Below are 27,641 nucleotides of genomic sequence, written 5' to 3'. Positions count from 1 at the left end.
CCTGCCGCTGCACTTTTGTCTTCTTTCTCTCCTCCAGGTGGCCACCCCTGAGCCAGGCCCCTTGCTGCACACATCCTCTACTGGGCTGCACCACCAGGCTCAGCCTCACAGGGAGCTAGAACACCAGGCCTGAACCCCTGCTCAGGATCATGCAGAGGCCTCCTGAGCTGACTATGGAGGCCCTGGGGGGGTAAGGGTGGGAGGGAAGGCTGGGGGTTGGGGGGTGACTTTAATCTCCTTGCTGCAAGGACCACCAGCTCTAGGATTTGAGGGTGGTCCTCCAGGAGGAGGTGGGCTGTGCCCACTGCTTTCAGCTCCCAGCTCTGGGAGTTGGACTGCTCATTGCTTCCATCTATTCCCCACCTGGCCACCACTTGGGGTCCCAGCAAGGACTAGTAAGAGGGGCTGGCCCACATGTTGGCAGTACCAGTCCCATCCCAGACTGACCTCTGAGGAAGGCTGAATGGGATGCTTGTCCACACGGGCAGTACTGGCCTGAGGGCAGGTTCCCAAAGTGGAGGGAGCGGGGGGAGGGGGGGGGGAGTGCCCAGCCCTGTCCCTGCACTGATCACATGACCCAATGGGTGTTCTCTCTCACCTGAGTGCTGGTAGCTGTTCTAGAAGCTCCAGACTCTGGCTGAACCTCTTGTGCTCTTGACCCCTAGGAGAGCCACCAGAGGGGGATTCCAGGCTCTGGCTGCCCTGCCCAGACATCCCTCCAAAACAGCTCTTGAGTCATAGGGGCTCTTCTCACAGGAGTTGGGTGAGCCAGAGCCCATGCTCCAGGCTGAGGAGCACCCTGGGCTGGGGATCTGGTGGGGTGCACAATCCAGGGCCCATTTACATGGATCTCAGGTCCCCTGGGTTTGGGTAGGGTGTGCTATGGAGAGGCAGAGGGTGAATGGGAGCTTCAGGAGGGCCAGTGAAGCACTCAAACACCCGAAAGGTTTCAAGAGTCAAAGATCAAATCTTTGTGGAGCCTCAGGTTGACCAGGCCCTGGGCACATGCCAGTATTAGACTGATGTGACTCTGTCCCCTTGGAGGGTGATAGTCCAGTGATACTATTGCAGTTACTCTAATTTCAGTAATTTAATAAGCACAGCATGCTGGCTTTGTACTAGGCACTGTTCTTCAGAGTTTTTTGTTTTGTTTTTATGGTAAAATAAACATTACAAAAAAATTTTTTAATTGATTTTTAGAGAGAAGAAGGGAGAGAGAGCGATTTGTTTTCCACTTATTTATGCATTTATTGGTTGATTTTTGTATGTGCCCTGACGGGATCAAACCCATAACCTTGGCTTATTGGGACAATGCTCTAACCAACTGAGCTACCTGGCCAAGGCCATCTCAACCATTTTTAACCGTACAATTTAGTGGCATTAATGTGGTACACTCACATTTGTTGTACCACCATCAATCTCCAGATCTTTCTCATCTTCCCAAAATGAAACTCTGCCCCCATTAAACATCAATCCCCCATCCCCTGGCACCCACCATTCTATTTTCTGTCTCTGAATTTGTTAACCTAAGAATGTCCAAACGCATAGAGAATTTTTATTAGAATGTATTTGGGGATAACCCTGATGGGTGTGGCTCAGTTCATTGGAGCATCATTCTGTACACCAAAAGGTGGTGGGTTCGATTCTCAGTCACGGTTACATACCCAGGTTCTATCCTGGTCAGGGTGCTTTTGGGAGGCAGCTGGTCTATGTTTGTCTCACATTGATGTCTCTCTCTCCCTTCCTCTCTCTAAAATCAATTTTAAAACATTTATTTGAGGATAAATTATTAGAGGATACACCTGAAAGCAAAATCTCAACAGACTGAGAAAAATGCTTTGGAGAATAACAATTTGCAATGTCTTTTATGCATTTTAGATTAAGGAGGAAGATTATATGAAAGTGTGAGAAGGCAAGATGGTGATCAAATTACAGGATAGTTAAGATCATGTGCTTTCCTATGCTTTAAGGGGATCAATGAACAGGGCTTGCTGAAGGCAAAGATAAGCTATTTAGTAAAGAAGTTATTTGTCAGGTGTAACTACCCACTATGAACTGCCCAGTTAGCAATTTAGTTAGTTAGTTAGTTTTTTGTTAATACTCACCAAGAATATTTTTCCATTGATTTTTTAAAAATACATATTTTTATTGATTTCAGAAAGGAAGGGAGAGGGAGAGAGAGATAGAAACATCAATGATGAGAGAGAATTATTGATCAGCAGCCTCCTGCATACCCCCTACTGGAGATCAAGCTGGCAACCTCTTGATTCCTGGGTCAACGCTTAACTGCTGAGCCACACCCAGCTGGGCTCAATTGATTTTTTAAAATATATTTTTATTGATTTCAGAGAGGAAGGTAGAGGGAGATAGAGATAGAAACATCAATGATGAGAGAGAATCATTGATCGGCTGCCTCCTGCATGCCCCTTACTGGCGGTCGGATCCGAGCATGTGCCCCTGACTGGAATCGAACCCAGGACCCTCCAGTCCACAGACCAACGCTCTATCCACTGAGCCAAACCAGCCAGGGCTCCATTAATTTTTTTTTTTTTTTTTTAAAGAGAGTGGAAGGGAAGGAGGGAGGAGGGGAGAGAGAGAGAAAAAAAAACATTGATGTGAGAAAGACACATTGATTGCTTGCCTCCCACAGCAAGTGCCCTCACCTGGGCTGGGATTGAACCTGCAACCCAGGTAAGTGCCCTTGACAGAATCAAACTCTGGACCCTTTGGTTAGCGGGCCAACACTCTAACCACTGAGCAACACCAGCCAAGACCCAGTTAGCAACTTATGATCAGACCACCCAGTGAGGTCACTTTCGATAGAATCCCCCCACCCTTTTTTTTTGCCCACAAATTTCACTCCTCTAGGGACCTCATAAAAGTGGAATCCTGCAGTATTTGTCTTTCTGTGTGTGGCTTATTTCACCAAGCATAATGTCCTCAGGGTTTATCCATGTTGTAGCAGGTATCAGGATGGCCTTCCTTTTTAGGCTGAATAGTATTCCATTGTATGGATAGAGCACATTGTGTTTTTCCTTCATCTGTCCATGGACACTGGGGTTGCTTCCACCTTTTGCTACTGTGAATCACGCTGCTATGAATGACATGCAAATACCTGTGTGAATCCCTGCTTTCAATTCTTTTGGGTGGAATTGCTGGATTATATGGTAATTCTGTGTTTAATATTTTTGAGGAACTGTTAATCTAAATAAATTATGCAATAAAAGAATATAGTCCCACAAAAAATTAAACAATTACCATGTGATTCAGGAGGTGGGCATAATTTACCAGCCTCAATTTATAGACAGGGAACAGAAGTCATTGATGGGAAAAATAAATAAATGGGTATTTTTTTAAAAGTGACTCTCTCAGGGTCCCACAGTTAATAAGTAAGCAGGTTTCCACACCAGGGCTATATAGTAACCACTTAGCTAGAAGACTTCTCCAAATGTTTATTGAGTGCTTACTATGTGCCAGGAAGCCCTAACAATTGAGGAAAATGGCCAGATAAAAGACTGGGAAGAAGTATACCAAAATTAAAAATATTATTTTATTTTATTATGGCCCTAGCTGGCTTGGCTCAGTGGATAGAACATTGGTCTGTGGACTGAAGGGTCCAGGGATTGATCCCAGTCAAGGGCAGGTACTTCAGTTGCAGCCTTGATTCCTGGCTCTAGTTGGGGCATGTGCAGGAGGCAACCAATTGATGTGTCTCACATTGAGTTTTCTCTCTGTGTCTCCCCCTCCCACTTTCTAAAAAAGGAAAAATAACCTCAGAGATGATTAACAACAAAATTTTATTATGGCCCAGCCAGTGTCGCCCAGGAGATCATGGTTCGATTCCTGATCAGGGCACATGTCCCAATTTTGGGCTTGATCCCCAGTGGGAGCATGCAGGAGGCAGCTGATTGATGTTTCTCATCAATGTTTCTATTTCTCTATCCCTCTTCCTTCCTCTCTCTGAAATCAATAAAAACATTTAAAAAATAAATTAAGAAAAAGGAATTCTATGAAAAGTAACCTTACAGGGTGGTCTGATCATAATTCCTAACAGGGCAGGTCATGGTGGGTAGTCACATCCTAGGCATATAACTTTTTAGTAAAGGGTTTATTTCTGTGCATCCAGATTAACCTTTGAAATGCCTCTTTTTAAAACCTTTTAAATGTGAACCACCCTTTCAGACCCCTCCTCTAAAGTATAACCATCCTCAAGGGAGCACAATCTTCACTATTCTGTAATCCAGTCTCTACCTTGCTTTCTCACACTTTCATGTGATCTTCCTTGTGTTCCTTCTTTAATTTTGAATGCATAAAAAAAACTGCCAATTGTTATTTTGCAGAGCATTTTATTTGTATTTATTACTATTATTTTATTTTTGCAGAGCATTTTAGATCTTAATCCCTGGCATCAGTTTTGGCTTAAATAAACTCATAAAAATTCTCTGCAAGTTTGAGCTTTTCTTATGTCAAAAGAACCCCTATATTGCCACCACCCAACTTCAGTCAGTATAATTACACCCTATAGCAGCTATCCTGCTACCATGAGAAAAAGGCCAAGAGGATCTCGGAGTCATTGACCCTATCGTCATTTGACCAAACCAATGCCAGCAGCCATCCTCTAGAATTCTTGTTGAAGCTAACAAAAATTGGCTCATCAATGAACATTAAATCTGGTGGGTGAAGGTTTATTGAGTAACAGGATAATTAGTTTCAAAGTATTTTCCCATAACTCACTTATTAACAAGTACAACATAATAAATCATGCTGGAGAAATCATGCTAGCAGACAATTTTGATCAGGTTAGCATAATCAGTGATGGAAGAAATCAACATTTTATGCCTCCTGATAGTTGTATGCACTGAGAACACCATCACTCTATGGTTCCTGTTCCAAATGAAATATTACACAAACATCAGTTGAGGGGCTTTCTAAAAATAACTAGCCTATAATCTTCCAAAGTACCAAGGTCATGAAAGACAAGGAAAGATTGAGGAATTGTTCTAGACTGAAGGAGATTGAATTAGATGACAAAATATAATATGTAATCCTGGGATGGATTCTGGAACTTTAAAGGACTTTATTGAAACTATAAATAATATTTAGGAATTACATGGTAATATCAGATGAATATTAATTTCCTAGTTTTTGAGGTTGTACTGAGATTATGTGGAAGAGTGTATTTAAGAAAAATACACTGAGGCAGGGAGAGCCACAGGCGCTGGGACCGGGACCGCCATCGCCGCTGCCACCATGAGTGATCAGCAGCGGGACTGTGCCTTGGACTTAATGAGGTGCCTGCCTCCACAGCAAATTGAGAAAAACCTCAGTGACCTGATCGACCTGGTTCCCAGTCTATGTGAAGATCTCCTGTCTTCTGTTGACCAGCCACTGAAAATCGCCAGAGACAAAGTGGTGGGAAAGGATTACCTTTTGTGTGACTACAACGGAGACAGGGACTCGTGTAGGTCACCATGGAGTAACAAGTATGACCCTCCCTTGGAAGATGGGGCCATGCCTTCTGCTCGGCTGAGGAAGCTGGAGGTGGAAGCCAACAATGCCTTTGACCAGTATCGAGACCTGTATCTTGAAGGCAGCGTCTCATCTGTCTACCTCTGGGACCTGGATCATGGCTTTGCTGGAGTGATCCTCATAAAGAAGACGAGACGGATCAAAGATCAGAGGCTGCTGGGATTCCATCCACGTGGTGGAAGTGCAGAAGTCCAGTGGCCGCACCGCTCATTACAAGCTGACCTCTACGATGATGCTGTGGCTGCAAACCAACAAATCCAGCTCTGGCACCATGAACCTTGGAGGCCGCCTTACCAGACAGGTGGAGAAAGATGAAACTGAGCGACTCCTCGCCACACATAGCCAATATTGGGCGCCTGGTAGAGGACATGGAAAATAAAATCAGAAGTGCGCAGAATGAGATCTACTTTGGAAAAACAAAGGACATCGTCAATGGGCTGAGGTCTGTGCAGACTTTTGCAGACAAATCAAAACAAGAAGCTCTTAAGAATGACGTGGTGGAGGCTTTGAAGAGAAAGCAGCAATGTTAAACCTCTGCTTCACGCTAACCGGACATGCCATGCACTCGTTAGATTCCTTTCTTAGAAAACTTGTTTTCTGCTCCCTTCCCTGTCCCTTTCCTCCCCGACAGGTCACACAACACCTGTGTCACTGACCTGCACAGCGCTATCACACCCTGAGAATAAAGCCGCTAATACCCTCTCTGTCTCTAAGACCTACTTCTCACCACATTTTGCTATCAGAACTTGATGTTTCCATAGAGACCATGTGTGTTTTGTTTGCCCAGGCTCAACCCCCCCATTTATAGGCATAAAATACACTGTCTGTCTGCCTCCCCTTCCCACCATTTTGTTACATTGATATAAAAAATGTAAAACAAAAAAAATTTTATGAAATAACTGTTGTGTGAAAGAAGAAAAACTGGAAATCTGACTCCACGTGTGTTTGGGAGTTGCTTGGGGTTGGGGTGGGGAGCAGGGGACAGCTCTGGGAGGAAGGAGAAGTGGCCCTCAGCACTGTCCTGCACGCTGGCCCCTGGCCTCGGAGACCACGTTGTGGGGGCGGGCGGCCTCGACTGTCTGCTCTTCTGGCCAGGTGCTTTTCTGTCAATTTTTATGGAATGCAAAAGGAGTTTTTGTTTTATTTTGTTTTTTTGTAAAGCTTAAAAAAAACCTACATCTTATACTTGAGCTTCCATACTTAAAAAAAAAAAGGAAAAAAAGAACAAAAAATAAAAAGAAACTGGGATGCAAAAAAAACACACTGAAGTATTAAGGATTAATGAGATACCATGTGTGTACCTGATACTCTCAAAGAACTCTGAAATGTTAACAATTGGGCAAAAGGTTTATGGGGGCTCTGTGCATTATTTCTGCAGCTTTTATGTTTATTTGACATTATTTAAACATAAAAAATAATTTAACATGAGCCCTGGCAGTTGTCCTGATACACCAAGGTTGCAGGTACGATGCCTGGTCAGGGCACATACAAGCAGCAACCTTTATTGATTACAGAGAGGAAGGGGGAGAGAGAGAGAGAAACATCAATAATGAGAATCATTGATCGGCTGCCTCCTGCACATTCCACACTGAGATCGATCCCACAACCCGGGCCATGTGCCCTGACCAGGAACTGAACCATGACCTCCTGGCTCATAGGTCAATGCTCGACCACTGAGCAACACCAGCTGGACCAAAATTGATGTCTCTCTCTCTGCCCCTTCTCTCCAATTAATAAATAGAAAGATTAAAAAATTTTAACCCAAGTGCATAGATTTAAACATTTGATGTGTTTTGATTTGTAATCATTATCCTTAAAGGAGGCCAAATTGTCCACTTTGCTGCCAGTGGATCTTCTTTTAGTTGGCCCACACTGGCACTACATTAGTAGGTAATGTCTTTGACAACTATTTTGCTTTCTAGTATGTCACGATGTACCAAGTTTATTTTGTACATTTTCTTCACAGACTGAGAATCAGTCATTTCCCCAAGGTTCCCAGGTTCTTTCCATTGGAAATGAAACTTAAAGTCCGCAAGCTTAAGGAGCACTCATTGCAATGAGGTTGGTCTTTGTTTCTGACCTTTTTAGTGTATTTAAGAAAAATACACTGAGGCAGGGAGAGCCACAGACGCTGGGACCGGGACCGCCATCGCCGAACAAAACTAAAGAATGTTTGCTTTTTATTTATTTTTTAATATATTTGTATTTATTTCAGAAAGGAAGGGAGAGGGAGAGAGAGAAACATCAATGATGAAAATCACTGATGAGCTGCCTCCTGTAGCCCCTACTGGGGTTTGAACCCGCAACCCAACCTCCTGGTTCATAGGTCAATGCTCAGTCGCTGAGCCATGCCAGCTGGCCAGTGTTTGCTTTTTATAAAGATAAAATATATCATGATGCCCTGGCCACTGTGGCTTAGTTGGTTAGGTGTCTTTCTGTGAACTGAAAGGTTGCTGATTCAATTTCTAGTCAGGGCATATGCCTGAGTTATGGGCTCAATCACCGATAGGCAGCATGCAGGAAGCAGCCAATCCATCATTTCACTATCACATCAATTTTTCTCTCTCCCTCTCCCTTCCTCTCTCTCTAAAGAACAATAAAAACATTTAAAAAAATATATATCATGATATTCCCAATTCAAATTCAAGACTACAAGGGTTTTATTTATTGAGATCAATCTTATATCTGTACCCCTCTGAAAATCCCAGTTTTTACACCAACATAATTACTCCTTTGTATTATCTCATATTACACATGTAACATGCTTAGAACAACAATTTTAACACCACCACCACCAATATAGTAGTGGCATGTACAAATTGTTGTGTTTTAAAAGTCACTAGGAGTTAATCTTTGTATTATTTTGTCACCAACTGGATACAATGGTTCATTAGTTTTATTTTTGTGTTTAGGGGTATCTCCAAATTTTGTTTTATAATTACATAAAATATTTGCATGGCCCTAGCTGGTTTTGCTCATTGGATAGAGCGTTGGCCTGCGGACAGAAGGGTCCCAGGTTCAGTTCCCGTCAAGGGCACATGCCGGGGTTGCGGGCTCAATCCCCAGTAGGGGGCATTCAGGAGGCAGCCAATCAATGATTCTCTCTCATCGATGTTTCTGTCTCTCCTTCCTCTCTGAAATCAATAAAAATATATTTTAAAAAATAAAAATAAATACATGTTATTTTTTTCATTAAAATATATATGAGCTAGTATAACAGAATTTAACGGAGACAATTGAGCAATCTATATATTAAATAAAGGAGGGGTGGGAGGAGCAAAGGAGTATTGAGGCTTTTTGCATGTGCCTAGGATCCCCCACCCCCTTTTCTTCTAGTTAACTTTCACTCACACCTTGTCAGTTCAATTGCTGCTTCTTCAGGGACATAAGTTTGGATTGTCCAAATTATTCCATGATATGCCCCCCTCACTTGCTAAAATTTATCACCCTGTAAATTAATAATAACATAATTGGTTGTTTTATGTCCTTCTCACTCTAGATTGAGGTCCATAAGAGCAATATTTCTCTTACTCAACATTGTGTCCCCGGCGCCTAGCACAGTGCCTGCTCATAATAGGCTCTCTTTTTAAAAAATATATTTTTAATTGATTTTAGAGAGAAATATCAGGATCCAATCATGACCCCTTAGTACAGAGTACAACGCTCAACCGAGTCACACTGACCAGGGCCTAATAGGCTCTCTAATTGTTTATATTACATCTAGTGAATGAACCTATTGCATGAATGATGTTGGCTTTGGCTCTTCCACGGTCTCCTAACCTCTCTAGGCTTCTGTTTTTCCTCTGTAAAATGTGACCACATGGTGTCTCCCTCCCCTAGGATTGATGGGAAGCTTAAGGCAGTGGCGAACACTCAAATTCTGTAACGGTTTTATTAACAAGCATTGGTGGCCCGCAGGTGGCGCTAGCAGCCCCTCTCGTGCTCCTTGCCGGATTAGGGAGGGGCCAAGACTGGTGGTGGGGCTGGGGCAGGGGGCGGAGCTAGGCCGTGGCAGGGGCGGAGCCAGCAGCTGCAGCGCAGCGGGGCGCCCGGTGCGGCCAGGACGCCCTGTCGCCTTCGGCCCCGCCTCCCAGGGTTGGACGTGCACAGATATTGGCCGGCGCGGTCGAGAGGCGGTCACCATTGGCCCCCGGCTCCGTCTGCTTGGCGGCGGTGTCGGGACGCAGGTGCCGGCCGGAGGAGCGGAGCTAGAGGTGCTGTCGGGACTGGCCGGGCCGGGACCGGGGCCGGGGCGAGAGGAGGGGTCTGCGCGGCCTCCCGGCCCGGCCGCGGATCAGGTGCGCACGGGTGGCCGGGTGGGGCCAGAGGACGCCAGTCCGCGGGCCGGCCCCAGGTTCGAGGCCGGATCCTGGAGCCTGGCCCCTGGCGGAGCGGCCGGGTTCCAACCCTCGGTCTCAACCTTTCCCAGGACGAGGGGATTGTAGTTCCCGTCTCGAGGGCAGCGGGAGGTCTCTGAGCCTCGGTTTCCCTATCTGTGAAACTGATCATCCCAGCGTCAATCCAATAGGGCTGATTCTGGCGGTGGCCTCTGAGAGTTTCAGGCACACAGTAGGCGGTCAGTAAGTGACCAGTGTCCTTCTTCAACCTTCTTCTCAAAGGGGTTCTGCCTGAAAAATAGTAAATAACGGTGAACCAGGCACCCTGTAGAAAGGACATGCTTAGCAGAGTGCCTGGTTGTTAGTGGGCGCTCGAAACAGAATTTGTATGATTGGCTCATTTACTCTTCTAGGGACCGTAATAGATGCAAGTATTAGAAATGTTCCCTGTTATTTAGAAGAGGAAATCGAGGCTCAGAGCGGTCAAGGTTTTGCCCAGTGCTACACAACAAATAAGACCAGGACTGGGCTTTGAACCTGACCTCCAGTGCAGGGCCTGGGAATTACTGAAGGGCACATAGGAGCAGGAGCCTCTCTGTGGTGAATGAAGAGGAATGAATGCATTTCACAGGCTCTACATTTATTTTTTTTAAAGGTGAGCATTTATCGAGCACTTACTGTGTGCCACCCTGTGCCTTGTCTCATCAAACCCTCTCAACAACTCTGTATGTAAACTGATGATGGCAATTATAATAAGAGGTAATATTTATTGACTCTTTTTAACTTTAAAAACATGTATTGATTTGAGAGAGACATTGATTTCTTCTTCCACTTATTTATGCATTCATTTGTTGATTCTTGTATGTACCCTGACCAGGGATCCAACCCGCAATCTTTGCGTAATGGTATGATGCTCTAACTAACTGGGCTGTCCAGCCCAGGGCCTGTTTATTGACTTCTTAATATTTATGGAATTTTGAGCTGGGTGTCATTTTGACTACTATTTTTCAGATGAGTAAACCAAGGCCAGAGACCAAAGCAGCTGGCCTGAGCTCACACTGCGGGGAGTTAGGGCCCTCTGACTTCTTTTCCTTTAGTTTCCTTCTTTCAGTAAAGGAGACTGGAGCAGATATGGAAAGGTTGTGGTTCCATAGTGCCACCGAGACAGGCCTAGCCAAGGGCAAGCTTCACTGGAGGAACTGAGCCTCTGCAGACACAGTCCACCAACTCCAACTTATTTGACAGAGAAGGATGAGGCCCAGAAAAGCAAAGGGACTTGTCCCAGGACACACATCATCAATGACAGAGTCAGGACTTGAAAAAACCCAGGTCTTTTTGAGTCCCAGACCCACTCACTATACTAACTTTTTTTAAAATTAATCCTCACCCGAGGATATTTTTCCCATTGATTTTTTAGAGAGAAGGGGAGAGACAGAGAGAGAGAAATATCCATTGATTGGTTGCCTCCCACACGTGCCCTAACAGAGGCAGGTGATCGAGCCTGCAACAGAGTGTCCTTGACCATAATAGAACCTGTGACCCTTCAGTCCATGGGCTGATGCTCTAACCATTGAGAACCAGCTAGGGCTGGACTAACTTAATTCTGGCACTGTGCCTTCTTAGCTTTGTGACCTTGAGCAAGTAACTGCCCCTCTCTGAGCCTTAGTCACAAATGGGGGTAATTATTGGACTTACTTTGTGGGTCTATTGTGAAGATTCAGTGAAATCTATCTCTAGAGCACTGAACCAAGTTTGCCATAGACACTGGCTTCCTTTCCCATCCCAGCAGCCCCACAGCCGAGTCTAGCCTGCAGCCATTCTATCCTTGTGTCCAGCCTTGAGTTTGGTTTCTTCTGAGCCCAGACCTCTGTGGTTTGCAAAGACCTCTAGCCTCTAAACATCTGATTCCCTCCATGGGCACTGGCAAATCAAGAGACCTTGTTCTTTTTTCCTTTCTTTTTCTGAAATGTTTTTATTGATTTTAGAGAGAGGGAGAAACTTTCCCTCTTTATGTGCCCTGACCTGGGACTGAACCCGCATCCCAAGTATATGCCTTGACCGGGAATCGAACCAGCAACCTTTCGGTGCACAGGATGACGCTCAACCAACTGAGCCATGGTGGCAGGGCGGGACCTTGTTCTTAATAACACAGGTCTGCTCTTACACAGAGTAGGGACAGAGAAATTAATGTAGCCACTCTATGCCAGACACAGGGTCAGGTGCTGGGGACAGCAGAGAGCAAGTCCAATTCAGTCCCTCCTTTATAGAGCTCCCTAAAGCGTGGAAGACAGAAGTGGTTACACAAGTAGATGAAGAAATAAGAGCATCTCAGAGTGGGGCACATTGTGTGAGGGCAATAATGTGGACATCAATGTCACTTTAGCCAGGATGGTCAGGGAAGGCCTCTCTGGGGAGGTGACCTTTGAAGGGGACACTTAACTTTTTAGAGTTCAGTGAGCTTAGCACAGTACTAGTATGTATTAAGTCCTTAATAAAGAGTAACTACTGTTATTATTTTGGCCGTTTGCAGGCCTTACATTAGCAGATATACCAGTGAGTTTTCCCCCCTGATAGTAAAAGAAATAGTAGAACTAATATATTGGAGCTGTGATTATTCTTGTAATACCCAATTCCTTGCAGGAATGTTAAGGTCGATCCTTGGAGGGGCAGGAACATTCTCTTGGATAGGCCATTGACTTTCTTGCTGACCTCTGGGCCAGAAGTTCTGATTGTAGGCACATGGAAGGGACAGCAGTATACACAACATGGCAGGCCGCTCGCTGCCCTTCAGCTATTATCTCAGTCAGGCACCCTTCCTCTTGGCTCCTTCTGCCTCTGGCTCATACTGGTTGGCCTTGCTGTGGAGGCTCAGAAGGGCATGTTGGGCTAGGATAATGCTGGTCGAGCTGTTCAGAGGGCAGTGATCCACTGGCAGACTATTCTGGTGCAAAAAGTTAGTCAATAACTTATGCTGCTTTCCTCTGACTCTGTCTCTTTGGGTTTCAGATTTTAATGGCAGGAATTGGTTAAAGCTGACTGTGGGGTACATCAGTGAGTATTTCTGGGGTCTCTGGCTCAAAGCTCCTGAGATAAAGGGTGAGACAACTGGGAGACAGATCCTTAGCTTCAGGGCGCCTGTACTGACCTCCACAGGCATCAAGAGGGGCGTCTAGTACTTTCACGAAATTCTCAGAGGGAAACACGTACATCTTCTGGCTGGTTCTGGAAGGAACAAGGGGGTTGCCAAGGGTTCCTTCTGGCAGGTTAGACCCTGAACTGGGGGGCCAAATCCTGCTAAAGTCGCCTACCCAGAGCTGAGTTCAGATTGCTGTCTGAAGTTCCAGCTATCTCCCATGGCTTCACCTCCGGAACAGAGGCATGGCTTAGAGCAGCTGCTCTGGTGGGGACAGAGGCTGCCAAGGTCCTCCCCAGTGTGTGCCACTTCCTTGTTGGCCTGAAGTGCCAAGGAGTTCTGAGCTGTACAAGAGGCCATGAACCAGATGGGTCAAGGTGACTCACCATCCTTGTCTGTGGGGCCAAATTACTAGCGCTGTTCTGCCCCACTCAGAGGTAGGTTTATCTGTTCTGAACCCAGTCCTAGGAATTCAGTCCACAGAGAGCCATTCTCCACATGATTGGTGGGCATGGTTCTGGCATTGGAAAGCCCCAAGTAAAGGGCATGCCACACAGTAGGTGCTCAGTAATTGTTAGATGCTGTTAAGGTGAATTTTTGGGTAGCCTGGAAGCTCTGAAGGCTGGACCAGGCTGGCTTTTTTTAGGAGAGTTAGAGGTCATATAACCAAGTCCTTGGTATGTGCTAGGCCTGGGCTGAGTTGCATGTGTGATCTTTTTGAATCTTCACAACCCCTACAAAGCCCTATCTTACAGATTGGGCAACTGAGGCTGAGAGAGCTGGATTCAAACCCTGATCTGTGTCCTACTCACTAACTTACACAATAAAAAACTTACATCTTCCCTTCACCTCCCTGCTGGCTTTTCCCCAGGCTCCTGGGACAATGGGCCTCAGGCCCTGAGGACGTGGTGCTTCTTGTGGCCATGACGACGGGTGACTGCTGCCACCTCCCTGGCTCCCTATGTGACTGCTCCGGCAGCCCTGCCTTCTCCAAAGTCGTGGAGGCCACAGGCCTAGGGCCACCCCAGTATGTGGCACAGGTGACTTCAAGGGATGGCTGCCTCATCTCAACTGTCATCCGGGTCTTGGACACTCCGAGGTGAGTGGTGACCGAGCCGGTGTATTTATCGCCACTCACTTCACTCCCGGGCCCAGTGATTTCCTCCCAGACCGTGGTCAGAAATCGACCATCTGGATGGGTCAGAGAAAGGATCCCAGGCTGGGAAGGTCTGATTCTTCAGGAAAGGCCAGAAGTCCAGTTTATTATGTGAAATCGGAAGATGAAATGTGGCAACTAGCTCATATTTTGGAGAGGTGGTGTGAGGAAATGGTTAGAAGTGCAGAGGGTGACTCTCAGCACTTGGGCTGAAATGCTGAGGGGAGCCTTCCCTCCCTGTGAGACCTGGGGCAAGTTGCTTTACCCCCATATCTCTAAACTGGAGACACAATTGGGTTGTGCTGAGAGTACATTGCTGTGATCCACACAGAGTGCACACAGGTAGGTTTACCACCTCGCCCACATTTGATAAATGTGTTTAAATCTTGGTGCTGGCCTTCCAGACCCATCTGTGAGCTAAATCTTCCTCGTTCGCCAATTTGTCATCAGTTCCAAGGAAAGAATTAAAAAAAAACAAAACCATACAAATTTAAATCTACCTGAATTCATTCAAATTTAAAATAGCCACCAGTTTTTCAAGTTTAATGTATTGTTTATTTGATATGATTTAATGCGTAAGTTTTTCCCCCCAATTCTTTTATTGTGTTAAAATATACATAACATAGCCTAGCCCATGTAGCTCAGAGGTTGAGTGTCGACCTATGAACCAGGAGGTCACAGTTTGATTCCCAGTCAGGCACATGTCCTGGTTGCAGGCTCAATTCACAGGTGTGTGTGCAGGAGGCAGCTGATCAGTGATTCTCTCTCATCATTGGTGTTTCTGTCTCTTTCTCCCTCTCCCTTCTTCTCTGAAATCATTATATAAATATATATATCTCATAACGTTTACCATCATAACCATTTTAAGTGCATAGTTCAGTAGTACTAAGTACATTCACATTGTTGTGCAATCGCCGTCATCCATTCCTACTCTTTGTTGTGCAATTGCCATCATCTATTTACTCTTTTCATCATGTAAATCTGAGTCTCTATCCCCATTAAACAACAATTCTCCCTCCCCCTCCCTCAGTCCCTCGCACCCACCATCTACTTTCTGTCTCTATGGATCTGACTCCTCTACCACCTCATATAAGTGGAGTCTCACAGTATTTGTCCTTTCTGTCTGGCTTAATGTCCCCAAGGTTGTAGTAGGTATCAGAACTAATGATAAGTTTTCATTCAAACATAAAAAGAAGCAGATGGAAGCTTTGCTGGGCTTTGGAGGGAGCTCACTGCCACTCACTAAGTTTGCCTGGTGTCACTTCCTCCAGGAAGGCTTGCCTGAGCCCAGATGAGATTAGCACTTTTCCTTCTGACCTTCTCCAAGGCAGTTTTTGTTCCCATGATTTTATTTATTTATTTTACTTTTTTGTGTTGTCTTTTTAAATGGAAATTTTATTTATTTATTTATTTATTTATTTATTTATTTATTTATTTATTTTGAGAGTACATTTATTAAAGCTGAGGACAGTGAAACAAGGAAGGGCTTAGGATAAAAGAAGCAACAGGAGGGGGCCTAGCTGGGGCTGCTTTGGCTCACTAGAAATGTTATAGAAAAGAAATTAGCTTAGGAGGACCGCTTTGGCTCACTGGAAAGTCAAAGGGGGCCTTGGGGACAGGTTCAGGGGGTTGGCCTGGGAGGAGATGCCACTATTCATTGCTCCCCTGGTTGCAAGTCTCATGGGGACCCTTTAGGAGATGTGCACCTGAGAGGGAAGAAAGGCATAGGTGTGCTCCCTGGAGGGAGAGCAAGCTATTGTATTTTAACATTTTATTTCTAATTATAGTTGACATAGAGTATTATATTAGTTTCAGGTATATAACATCGTGATTCAATATTTATGTGCTTTACACAAAGTGATCATTACAACAAGTCTAGTAGCATAGTTATTACAATATTATTGACTGTATTCCCTGTGCTGTACACTACATCCCTGTAACTTATTTTATAACTGGGAGTTTGTACTTCTTAATCCCCTTACCCTTTTCTACCCATTCCCTCACTCCAGTCCCCTCTGGCAACCATTAGTTCAGCGGTTCTCAACCTGTGGTTCGCGACCCCTTTGGGGGTCGAACGACCCTTTCACAGGGGTCGCCTAAGACCATCGGAAAACACATATATAATTACATATTATTTTTGTGATTAATCACTATGCTTTAATTATGTTCAATTTGTAACAATGAAAATACATCCTGCATATCAGATATTTACATTACGATTCATAACAGTAGCAAAATTACAGTTATGAAATAGCAACGAAAATAATTTTATGGTTGGGGTCACCACAACATGAGGAACTGTATTAAAGGGTCTCGGCATTAGGAAGGTTGAGAACCACTGCATTAGTTTGTTCTCTGTATTTATGAGAGTATTTTTGTGTTGTTTTATTTGTTCATTTATTTTGTTCTTTAGACTCCACATACATGTATAAGTAAAATCATATGGTATTTGTCTTTGTCTGTCTGACTTACTTCACTTAGCATAATACCCTCCACATTGTTGCAAATGGTAAGATTTCATTTTTTATGGTTGAGTAATATTCCATTATATATATGCAGCACATCTTCTTTATCCATCTGTCTGTTAATGGACACCTAGACTGCTTCCATGTCTTGGCTATCTATACTAATAAAAGGGTAATATGCTAATTAGGGTGGACATCCATCCGGACAAAGCTTGCACCCCCACTGGCCTGATTGCCCCTCACTGCTCCCCCACTGGCCTGATGGCCCCTAACTGCTCCACTGCCTGCCTGATGGCCCCTAACCTCCTCTGCCTCAGCCCGCCACTGGGCTGGAATCACCTGGGACCCTTTAGTCTGCAGGCTGACGCTCTATCCAGAGTCAAACTAGCTAGGGCTCCCCTCTGCTTCTTTTTAAAAATTTACATATATTTTTATTGATTTCAGAGAGGAAGGGAGAGGGAGAGAGAGATAGAAACAGCCTATATAATAAAAGGCTAATATGCAAATCAACCGAACTGCAGAATGACTGGTTGCTATGACATGCACTGACCACCAGGGGTCAGATGCTCAATGCAGGAGCTGCCCCTGATGGTCAGTGCACTCAGCAGGGCTTGCCAGTGGGCTCATGGCTGGTGAGCACAGCAGAGGTGGCGGGAGCCTCTCCCGCCTGCCTCCAAGGCAGTGCTAAGGAGCAGCGAGCCCAGCTTCAGAAGCCGGGCTCACAGCTGGTGAGCGCAGCGGTGGTGGCAGCAGCCTTTCCCACCTCCACAGCAGGCGGACACCCCCCGAGGGGTCCTGGACTGCAAGAGGGCGCAGGCCGGGCTGAGGGACCTCCCTCCCAGTGCACGAATGTTGTGCACCGGGCCTCTTTTTTTTTTTTTTTTTTTGCTTTATTTATTTATTGATTAAGATATTACATCTGTGTCCTTATCCCCACATTATCCCCTACCCCCCCCCCCCGCTCATGCCCTCACCCCCCCCCCCCGTTGTCCAGGTCCATTGGTTAGGCCTATATGCTTGCATATAAGTCCTTTGGTTGATCTCTCCCCCTTACCCCCACCCTCCCTTACCTTCCCTCCAGGACCTGACAGTCCAATCAATGCCTCTCCGTCTCTGGATCAGTCCTTGTTCATCAGTTTATGTTGTTCATTATATTCCACAAATGAGTGAGATCATGTGGTATTTATCCCTTAAAGAATATCCTTCAGCATTTCATATAATCCTGGTTTGGTGATGATGAACTCCTTTAGCTTTTCCTTATCTGTGAAGCTCTTTATCTGACCTTTAATTCTGAATGATAGCTTTGCTGGATAAAGTAATCTTGGTTGTAGGTTCTTGGCATTCATCACTTTGAATATTTCTTGCCACTCCCTTCTGGCCTGCATGGTTTCTGTTGAGAAATCAGCTGACAATCGTATGGGTACTCCCTTGTAGGTAACTAACTGTTTTTCTCTTGCTGCTCTTAAGATTCTCTCTTTGTCTTTAGCCCTTGGCATTTTAATTATGATGTGTCTTGGTGTGGTCCTCTTTGGATTCCTTTTGTTTGGGGTTCTCTGTACTTCCTGGACTTGTAAGTCTATTTCTTTCATCAGGTAGGGGAAGTTTTCTGTCATTATTTCTTCAAATAGGCTTTCAGTATCTTGCTCTCTCTCTTCTTCTGGCACCCCGATAATTCGGATGTTGGTACGTTTGAAGTTGTCCCAGAGGCTCCTTACACTATCTTCATATTTTTGGATTCTTTTTTCGTTTTGCTTTTCCGGATAGGTGTTTTTTGCTTCTTCGTATTTCAGATCTTTGACTTGATTCTTGGGATCCTCTCGTCTGCTGTTGGATCTCTGTATATTATTCTTTATTTCAGTCAGTGTGTGTTTAATTTCTGACTGGTCCTTTTCCATTTTTTGGCATTCTCATTAAGATCCTTGAAGGTCTCACTAAGTTCCTCGGAGGTTCGTAGAAGATTATTTTTTTTTTAAATATATTTTATTGATTTTTTACAGAGAGGAAGGGGGAGAGATAGAGAGTTAGAAACATCGATGAGAGAGAAACATTGATCAGCTGCCTCCTGCACATCTCCCACTGGGGATGTGCCCGCAACCCAGGCACATGCCCTTGACCAGAATCGAACCCGGGACCCTTCAGTCCGCAAGCCGACGCTCTCTCCACTGAGCCAAACCGGATTTGGCCGTAGAAGATTCTTGAGTAACCTTATAACTGTGGTTCTGAACTCTATGTCCTCCATTAGTTTGCTTTCCTCCATTTCTTTCATTTGTGACACGTTTCTTTGTCTTCGCATTTTTGGCTGACTGCGAGGAGCCACTGTCTGTGCTGGAGACACCCTTATGTGTGTGGGTCCACCCAGCAGGGGCTACAGCAATATCAACAGATTTCTCCTCTTTGTTTGGAGTTTGGAAGTTTTGGAGCTCTCTGATTCACTGCAGTCAGGCTGCAAAAGCGCAGGTGCCTCCTTTGTGCCGCCAAGCACAGCTTGGGAGGGGATGTAGTGGGGCGGGGTCTCAGAGAGTTCCCAGGGCGGGGCAAGCAGCAATGGTGTTGTCAGCGACCCTGTGACTCCCCAAGTGCCGCGCGCCCCCACAGCCCTGCAGCCCTGCGAGAAAGTCACCTTCGCTTTCCGATCTGCTGCAAGACGGTCCCGTTTCTCCCCGTAGGAGCCTAGGACCCCAGCGTCTCGCTGTAAATAAGTTCAGTGCGTTCGAGAGCTTGTCCCCTTCCGATTGAAAAAAACCGTGCACCCAGGTGCAGCAGCCTCGTGCAGACGCGCCCCGGTACCTCTGTTCTTGGCGCCGCTCCCCTCCTACTCGGTCTCAATGCGCTTTTTTCTTTCCTTCTAGTTGTAGAACTTCCACTCGATCAGCTTTCCCGTGGTTCTGGATGATAGCTGTTTTGTCTTATAGTTGTGGTTTTAATGTTGTTGTGGGGGGCAGCACGTACAGGTTTGTACCTTATGCCGCCATCTTGGTTCCTGCACCGGGCCTCTTAATCAATGATAAGAGAGAATCATTGATCAGCTGCCTCCTGCATGCCCCCTACTGGGGATCAAGCCCACAACCTAGACATGTGCCCTGGGCTGAAATCGAACCTTGGACCCTTCAGTCCGCAGGCTGACGCTCTATCCACTGAGCCAAAACAGCTAGGGCTCCACTCTGTTTCTTTTTTAAAATATATTTTTATTGATCTCAGAGAGGAAGGGAGAGGGAGAGAGAGCTAGAAACATCAATGATGAGAGAGAATCATTGATCAGCTGCCTCCTGCACGCCCCACACTGGGGATCGAGCCCACAACCCAGGCATGTGCCCTTGGCCAGGATCAAACCTGGGACCCTTCAGTCCACAGGCTGACGCTCTATCCACTGAGCCAAACCGGCTAGGGCCTCCCCTCTGTTTCTTTTTTTCTTTTTTCTTTTTTTAAGACACAAAACTTAATTTAATAGAAATTTTGTTTGTAGTTCTTACATTCTCAGTGTGAGCTGAGCTGGAACCACTGCCCCACCAAGTGGCCCAGTAATGGAGGCAGGGAAGAAAGGGAGCTGGTGGGGGTATCAGAGCTCAGGCCCTAGGAGCCCCAATCTTCCTCAGTGCTGGGGGGCTGAGGGATCCTTCCTCTTCTCCTGCCCCCCTCTGGGCTCCAGGAAGGAAAACAGATGAAATCTTGGGCCTGGGGCTACTCCACACCCCACATGCCCCAAGGTTGGAAGGGGAACTAAGGGATCTAAGGGGGAGAAGGGGACAGAAGAAGGCAAAGATGTCAAAAAAGATGGGGGGCAAAGAAGAATCAGAGACAAAACACCAATAAAAAAAAGAGGGGGGGGCAGGAACAATACCAAAATCTACCCCAAATTGGAACCCGCCTGGAAAAAAGGAAAGTTCTCCAGTCTCATAGACATTATTTGTTGCGGCCAGCTCTGTGATGGGAGTGCTCGGGCCTCAGTCCAGCCCTGGAAGCGATGTTGTGGCCCCTACAGCTCATCCTTGGCCTGGCCAGCAGCAGCATCTTCCTCCTCCTTCTCCGCCTCATCTTCATCTTTGTCTTCGTAGTCATCTTTGTCTGCCTCCTCCTCTTCCTTCAGTCTCTGCTCCTCATCCTGCTTGTCCTTCATTTGCTTTTCTGCTGCCTTTGTGACTCCCCACGTCTCGTTGCCAAACTCTTTGGCATACGCTTCATCATTGGTGATGAGGAAGTTGTCAAAGATGGTACCAGACTTGACCTGCCAGGGGTCTAGGCCCAGAATGGCAAAGTTTTCATAAGCATAAATACTGCTATCAGGAAAATGAATACTCGGGGTTGTCGATCTCTGGATGAATCCAAGTGCCCTTGTAATCCAGGTTGTCGATCTTCTGGGCTTCCACTTGCCCTTGTATTCTGGGTTCTGAATCACTGGTGGCTCCCACTCTCCATCCATCTCTTCATCCCAGTCCTTAGGCTTCTTAGCATCAGGGTTAGGGATGTGCTCGGGCTTGTCCCAGTCCTCACGTTTGGAGACAGTGGGGTCATCAGTCATCGCCCGCTCATCCAGTCTTCAGGCTTTGAAGCATCAGGATCCTTTATCTTCTTGGGTGGCAGGAAGTCCCAATCATCCTCCAGAGAGCCAGACCCCACCTGGCTGTTGTGAATTTTTACTGGTAGGTGTTATTGGGCCCTACAATCAGTGTATACAGGTGTGTGAGTTCATCATCCTTGCAACGGATGTCCTTGTTGATGAGCACGTTCTTGCCCTTGTAGTTGAAGATAACACGAACCTTCTTGGTCCCAGGGCCACAGATGTCAGGGCCAAACATGATTTTGTATTCAGAGTCTCCGTGCATGTCAGTCTGGTCCAAACTATCTGGAAATAGCTTCGCATAGCCGCCCCCGCAGTCGATGTTCTGCTCATGTTTCACAGTAAACTGCACCACCAACTGGTCCTTGTTGCTGAAAGGCTCAAATCTGGCAGACAAGGCGTAAAAGCGGGCATCCTGGCTCGTCTGCAGCCCTTTATCCTTGTCCAGGTCACCATAGAACTTGATGGCACTGAGGATGAATTTGCCAAAATGGGACTTGTGTTTGGATTCGATCCAGTGGTTGGTCCACCTGTCTCTGTCCAAAAACTGCTCCTTGAAGGAGACGACGGGTTCGGCAGTGACCAGGTCGAGAAGGCCGAGCAGCAGCGGCATGGGTAGCAGCATGGCGGGCCGAGGGGCGGCGGCACGCAGCGGGCCCTTTAAGTCACCTCTCCAAAAGCAGCTCTGCAGCAGGAACCTCCCCTCTGTTTCTTTTTCTTTTTAAATATATTTTATTGATTTTTTACAGAGAGGAAGGGAGAAGGATAGAGAGTCAGAAACATCAATGAGAGAGAAACATCGATCAGCTGCCTCCTGCACACATCCTACTGGAGATGTGCCCACAACCAAGGTACATGCCCTTGACCGGAATCGAACCTGGGACCTTTCAGTCCGCAGGCCGACACTCTATCCACTGAGTCAAACCGGTTAGGGCTCCCTTCTGTTTCTTTTTTTTTTTTTAAATTAAATCTTTATTGTTCAGATTATTACAGTTGTTCCTCTTTTTCCCCCCCCATAGCTCCCCTCCACCCAGTTCCCACCCCACCCTCTGCCCTTACCCCCGCCCCACTGTCCTCGTCCATAGGTGTACGATTTTTGTCCAGTCTCTTCCCGCACCCCCCACACCCCTTTCCCCCCCGAGAATAGTCAGTCCACTCCCTTTCTATGCCCCTGATTCTATTATAATCACCAGTTTATTCTGTTCATCAGATTATTTATTCACTTGATTTTTAGATTCACTTGTTGATAGATGTGTATTTGTTGTTCATAATTTGTATCTTTACCTTTTTCTTCTTCTTCCTCTTCTTAAAGGATACCTTTCAGCATTTCATGTAATACTGGTTTGGTGGTGATGAACTCCTTTAGCTTTTTCTTATCTGTGAAGCTGTTTATCTGACCTTCAATTCTGAATGATAGCTTTGCTGGATAAAGTAATCTTGGTTGTAGGTTCTTGGCATTCATCACTTTGAATATTTCTTGCCACTCACTTCTGGCCTGTAAAGTTTCTGTTGAGAAATCAGCTGACAGTCGTATGGGTACTCCCTTGTAGGTAACTGACTGTCTCTCTCTTGCTGCTTTTAGGATTCTCTCTTTGTCTTTTGCTCTTGGCATTTTAATTATAATGTGTCTTGGTGTGGTCCTCTTTGGATTCCGTTTGTTTGGGGTTCTCTGCGCTTCCTGGACTTGTAAGTCTATTTCTTTCACTAGGTAGGGGAAGTTTTCTGTCATTATTTCTTCAAATAGGTTTTCAATATTTTGCTCTCTCTCTTCTTCTGGCACCCCGATAATTCGGATGTTGGTACGCTTGAAGTTGTCCCAGAGGCTTCTTATACTATCTTCATATTTTTGGATTCTTTTTTCTTTTTGCTTTTTCAGTTGGGTATTTTTTGTTTCTTCGTATTTCAGATCTTTTTTTTTTTTTTTAAATATATTTTATTGATTTTTTACAGAGAGGAAGGGAGAGCGATAGAGAGTTAGAAACATCGAAGAGAGAAACATCGATCAGCTGCCTCCTGCACATCTCCTACTGGGGATGTGCCCGCAACTCAGGTACATGCCCTTGACCGGAATCGAACCTGGGACCTTTCAGTCTGCAGGCCGACGCTCTATCCACTGAGCCAAACCAGTTTTGGCTATTTCAGATCTTTGACTTGATTCTTGCGATCCTCTGGTCTGCTGTTGGGAGTCTGTATAATATTCTTTATTTCAGTCAGTGTATGCTTAATTTCTAGTTGGTCCTTTTTCCACCGAGCCAAACCGGTTAGGGCTAGTTGGTCCTTTTTCATATCCTCGAGTGTCTCACTAGATTTCTTGAGGGTCTCACTAAATTTATCGGCAGTCTCACTAGACTTATTGAGGGTCTTACTAAATTTATTGGCGGTTTCTAGAAAATTCTTGAGAGACCTTAAAAGTGTGGTTTTGAACTCTATATCCAGTAGTTTGCTTTCCTCCATTTCTGTCATTTGTGACCTGTTTCTTTGTCTCCGCGTTTTGGCTGCTTCCCTGTGTTGATAGAGTGGCTTTGTGTGCTAGGTGTCCTAAAGGGCCCAGTGGGTCAGCCTCCCCAATTACCTGGGGTAGACACTCTTGGTGCACCCCTTTGTGGGCTTTGTGCACAGTCTTGTTGTAGTTAAGCCTTGATTGTTGTAGGTATCACTGGGAGGAATTGACCTCCAGGCCAATTGGCTGTGAGAATCAACTGTGTCTGCAGTGGGAGAACTTCTGTGCTGGAGACACCCTTCTGGGGCAAGACTTGCTTCAGTGGGGCTTTGGTGCTCACTGAGTCTGCCCCCTGAGTGTGTCCCTTATGGATCTGAGGAGTTGTAATCTGGATGGTCCCACTCTGACCACTGGGTACACTGGCTCTTGGATTTCTAAGGAGGTGCTAATTTAGCCTCTGCCTGAGGCTGCCCAGCAGGAGCCCAGCTGTGAAGCAATGCAAGCTGCTGTGGGGCCTTGGGGCTTCTCTTGGAAGTTCTGGGTCTGTCTGGCCCAGCTGCAGTTTTGTTAGGTAATTTTCAGATTGCAAAGGGCCAGGCCTTTCATATGCAGAAGCCTCTGCGCATAGCTTGGGTGGGGCGGCGTCTCAGGGGATCAACAAGGCGGAGCAAACAGCTATGGCTGATCCTCAGCCCTGCCCTAAGAGGCCCTACTTCTCAGTGTCCCGGTAATCGCTGCAAGCACCTTTGAGAGAAAGCCGCCCTCAAGTTCTGACCGATGCCAGACAATCCAGTTTCTCCCTGTATGAGTCTGGGTCCCCAGAGACTCACCCGGAACTGGAGTTCAGAGCAGTTGGGAGCTTGAGACTCCCTCCCGATTGAAAAAGACAACCGTGTCCTCAGTTGCCAGCCCTTTCCACGTGCGCCGGATCCTCAGCTGCCAGCTCTTTCCACGTGCGCCTCCGTACCTCTGCACTTTACTTTTGCACCTCCTCTGAGTCTCAGTGTGCTTTTCTCTTTTCTTCTAGTTGTAGAATTTCCACTCAGCCAGCCTTCCTATGGTTTTGGATGATGTCCGTTTTGTCTTTTAGTTGTATTTTTGAAGTGGTTGTGCGAGGCAGCAATTTCCGGTGTTTACCTATGCCTCCATCTTGGTTTCTCCTCTCCCCTCTGTTTCTTGATGCAACTCAATCCTGTCCAGGCTGAAGGCGAGGGCAGATTGGCCCTTCCCAGAGGGAAGGCTGCTGTTTTTCCAAAAGCTGTTATCATCCTGGTATGTGACTTTCCCTCCAGCCTCCTGGCCAGTCTCCCAGGAATAAATGAGGATCCTCCCACCACTGCCAGCAGGTTCTGGGGATTGGAATAGGGCGTGCAACCAGGTCACCATTCGCCTGCCCTCTCCTTTCCCCTGTAATTCCTCCTCCTAGCCACCCTCTGTCATCTGAGAGCAGTGGGGTGGGGCTCAAAGATATAATATCCAATGCCTTCATAATAATCAAGCCTTTCATTTTGCTTCAAGGGAGACCCTGATTCCTGGGGGACCATGGCAGAAACTAGGTGAGGCGGAAAGTTCTGGACCCTTAAACCTGCAGAGGACAAAGTTGAAGGCCCAGGTGGTGTCTCCAGGGCCCAGCACAATCCACAAAGGCTCAGGCTTGGGGCGAGCATCTGGGGCCCCTCTAGCCCCTGAGCCTTCAGTGCTCTGCCCACCAGGCTGTAAGTGGGCCCGGGCCCTTCTAGAAACTTCCCAGAGCATTTCTGCATCCCCTGGCTTTCTACTACTGCCTCTTCGTTTTCTTCCTTGGTCACACTCTCCCTTCTCCTCTTGCTCTTGGGACATTCTCTGGGCAGCCCACTGGGCATCTGTGCATATATTACCAACTTCCCCACTCCATTTCCTTTCCATTTGTATTATGTGCATTATTTTCCTGAGTGAAGTCTATTTCTCTTGCCCCACCATCTGTGGCAGGCAATATATGTAGCATAGTGGCCAAGGGTACACAGGCCCTGGAGCAAGATTTCCTGGATTCAAACCCCAGCTTTGCAGATGACTAGCTGTGAGAGTTTGCATAATTGAGTTTATCCCTTGAAGTTCCAGTTTCCCCATCTCTAAAATGGGGGTGCCTTCCTCCTAGGCTTCCTGTGGGAACGAGACAAATTAATCCAAGATGTTGAACTTCAAACAGTGCTCAGTACATAAGTATTCAATCATAAATCTGTTTTTGTTTTGTTTTTCTCTCTGAACTTGATCCTCCAAAGTAGGGTTTCCCAGGACAACCCTAAACTGATGGGGCTCTTCCTTATGGTTCTCATCCCAGGCTGGGTTCCAGAACTGGGGTTCCTTTCCTGTGAACTTTGTGTGTGTGTGTGTGTGTGTGTGTGTGTGTGTGTGTGTGTGTGTGAATCAGGGTGTGGAGTGAGAGTGTAGACAGGAGTACCCTTTTGACCTGTGTGAGGAAGCAACACCCTGCACAGGACTGGTGACAGAAAGCAGACATGAGGGGTCAGCTCAGCTCTTTGGTTTCAGAGCAGTCAGGCCCTGCCCCCCAGCAGGAGCTGCTGAGTAAAGAATGGAAAACAGTTTCCAAGGGAAAACTGTTGTTTTCTGGAAAACTGCTCTCTTGCCCTGGCTGGGTAGCTCAGTTGGTTAGAGCGTTGTTCCAATATGCCAAAGTTTGTAGGTTTGATCCTCAGTCAGGGCACATACAAGAATCAACCAATGGCCCTTGCTGGTTTGACTCAGTGGATAGAGCATCGGCCTGTGGACTGAAGGGGTCTTGGGTTCAATTCTGGTCAAGGGCACATGCCTGGGTTGTGGGCTCGATCCCCAGTAGGGGGCGTGCAGGAGGTAACTGATCAATGATTCTCATCATTGATGTTTGTATCTCTCCCTCTCCCTTCCTTTCTGAAATCAATAAAAATATATATAAAAAAGCTCTACTTAAAAAAAAAAAGATTCAACCAATGAATGCGTAAATGAGTGGAACAGCAGGTCAATGTTCCTCTCTCCCCTTCCTTCTTCTCTCTAAAAATCAATAAATAAACCCTGGCCAGTGTGTCTCAGTTGTTAGAGCATTGACCTTAGAACTGAAGAGTTGTGGGTTTGATTCCTAGTCAAGGGTCCATACCTGAATTGCAGGTTTGATCCCTGGCCCGGGTGGGCACATGTGGGAGGCAACCAATCAATGTCTCTCTCTGTCTCTCTCTCTCTCTCTCTTTCTCTTTCCCTTCTGCTTTCTCCGAAAATCAATGGAAAAAATATCTTCCGATGAGAATTAACTAAAAAAAATATTTTTAATCAATAAATAAAAATTTAAAAAAAAACACAAAAATACAACTGCTCTCTTGTTCCGCCTTCTTTGTATGTTCCACAGTCCTTTCTGGGCAGAAATGTCTGGAAAACAATGACTCATGTGCTAGACAGCCTCTGGGCCCACCAAAGCCACGTCCCCAGTCTCCCAAGCTGCCCCAGGAAGCACCAGCATCCCCAGAGGCCAGGCTACGACTGAGACTTCCCCTATGATGCTTTCTATGTCTGTTTTCGGAGCCTCACAGGGTAGAGGGGCAAAGGAGCTCTTCTCCCTGGACACACAGGTTTTTCAGGTAGCATGGTCCTCAGGTATGCCTAGATCCAGTGCCTCTGATTGACTTCCTAAAAAGTCTGTCCTTCCCTGTCTTTTGGCTCTGCTTTCTTCCGTTTTTCTGTTTGGCATCATTCAAAGACGCCAGGTGGAGACCAGGCTGCCACCAGAAGTTCTAGACTTACATCAGTCATGCTGCCTGTAGTTCTGGAGTTTAGGGGGTGTGGGGGGACGACGACGACAGAACTTCAAAAGTTAATTCCCTGTGGCTTTGATTGTATCACACATGGTCTAAGTGGTCTTGTGCCCGGTGACGTGTGGTGTTTTGATTGGTCAGGACTGAGGTCATCAGGGGTATCATCAGCTCTGTCCTAGTCCTTAAAGACCAAGAATTGAATGAACCTGGCTGGTGTGACTCAATGATTGAGCATCAACCTATGAATCAG

The 27,641-nt window shown here is 46.2% G+C and overlaps 2 protein-coding genes and 1 pseudogene across 2 annotated transcripts in view; 2 read left to right on the top strand and 1 right to left on the bottom strand.

The window, feature by feature from the left end:
- Positions 1 to 3,889: 3,889 nt before the first annotated feature.
- On the top strand, positions 3,890 to 6,742 carry LOC106694777 (F-actin-capping protein subunit beta-like). The gene is given in 3 exon segments (XM_023746104.1): positions 3,890 to 5,660; positions 5,662 to 5,847; positions 5,849 to 6,742. Coding segments are annotated over 3 exon segments (807 nt in total). The 5' UTR covers positions 3,890 to 5,250; the 3' UTR covers positions 6,060 to 6,742.
- Positions 6,743 to 9,660: 2,918 nt separating this feature from the next.
- Positions 9,661 to 27,641, top strand: part of MARCH2 (membrane associated ring-CH-type finger 2) — a 24,615-nt gene continuing 6,634 nt past the window's right edge. The window contains 3 exon segments of the mRNA XM_023746103.1: positions 9,661 to 9,827; positions 13,871 to 14,098; positions 19,163 to 19,167. Of these exon segments, the coding sequence (XP_023601871.1) occupies positions 13,923 to 14,098; positions 19,163 to 19,167 (181 nt within the window). The 5' untranslated portion in view covers positions 9,661 to 9,827; positions 13,871 to 13,922.
- LOC102427502 lies at positions 20,045 to 21,867 on the bottom strand (annotated as a pseudogene).

Source organism: Myotis lucifugus, unplaced genomic scaffold, assembly GCF_000147115.1.
Source record: "Myotis lucifugus unplaced genomic scaffold, Myoluc2.0 scaffold_628, whole genome shotgun sequence".
Lineage (NCBI taxonomy): Eukaryota > Metazoa > Chordata > Mammalia > Chiroptera > Vespertilionidae > Myotis > Myotis lucifugus.
Note: the sequence above shows the minus strand (reverse complement) of the source record. Positions and strands in the feature narration are given on the sequence as shown.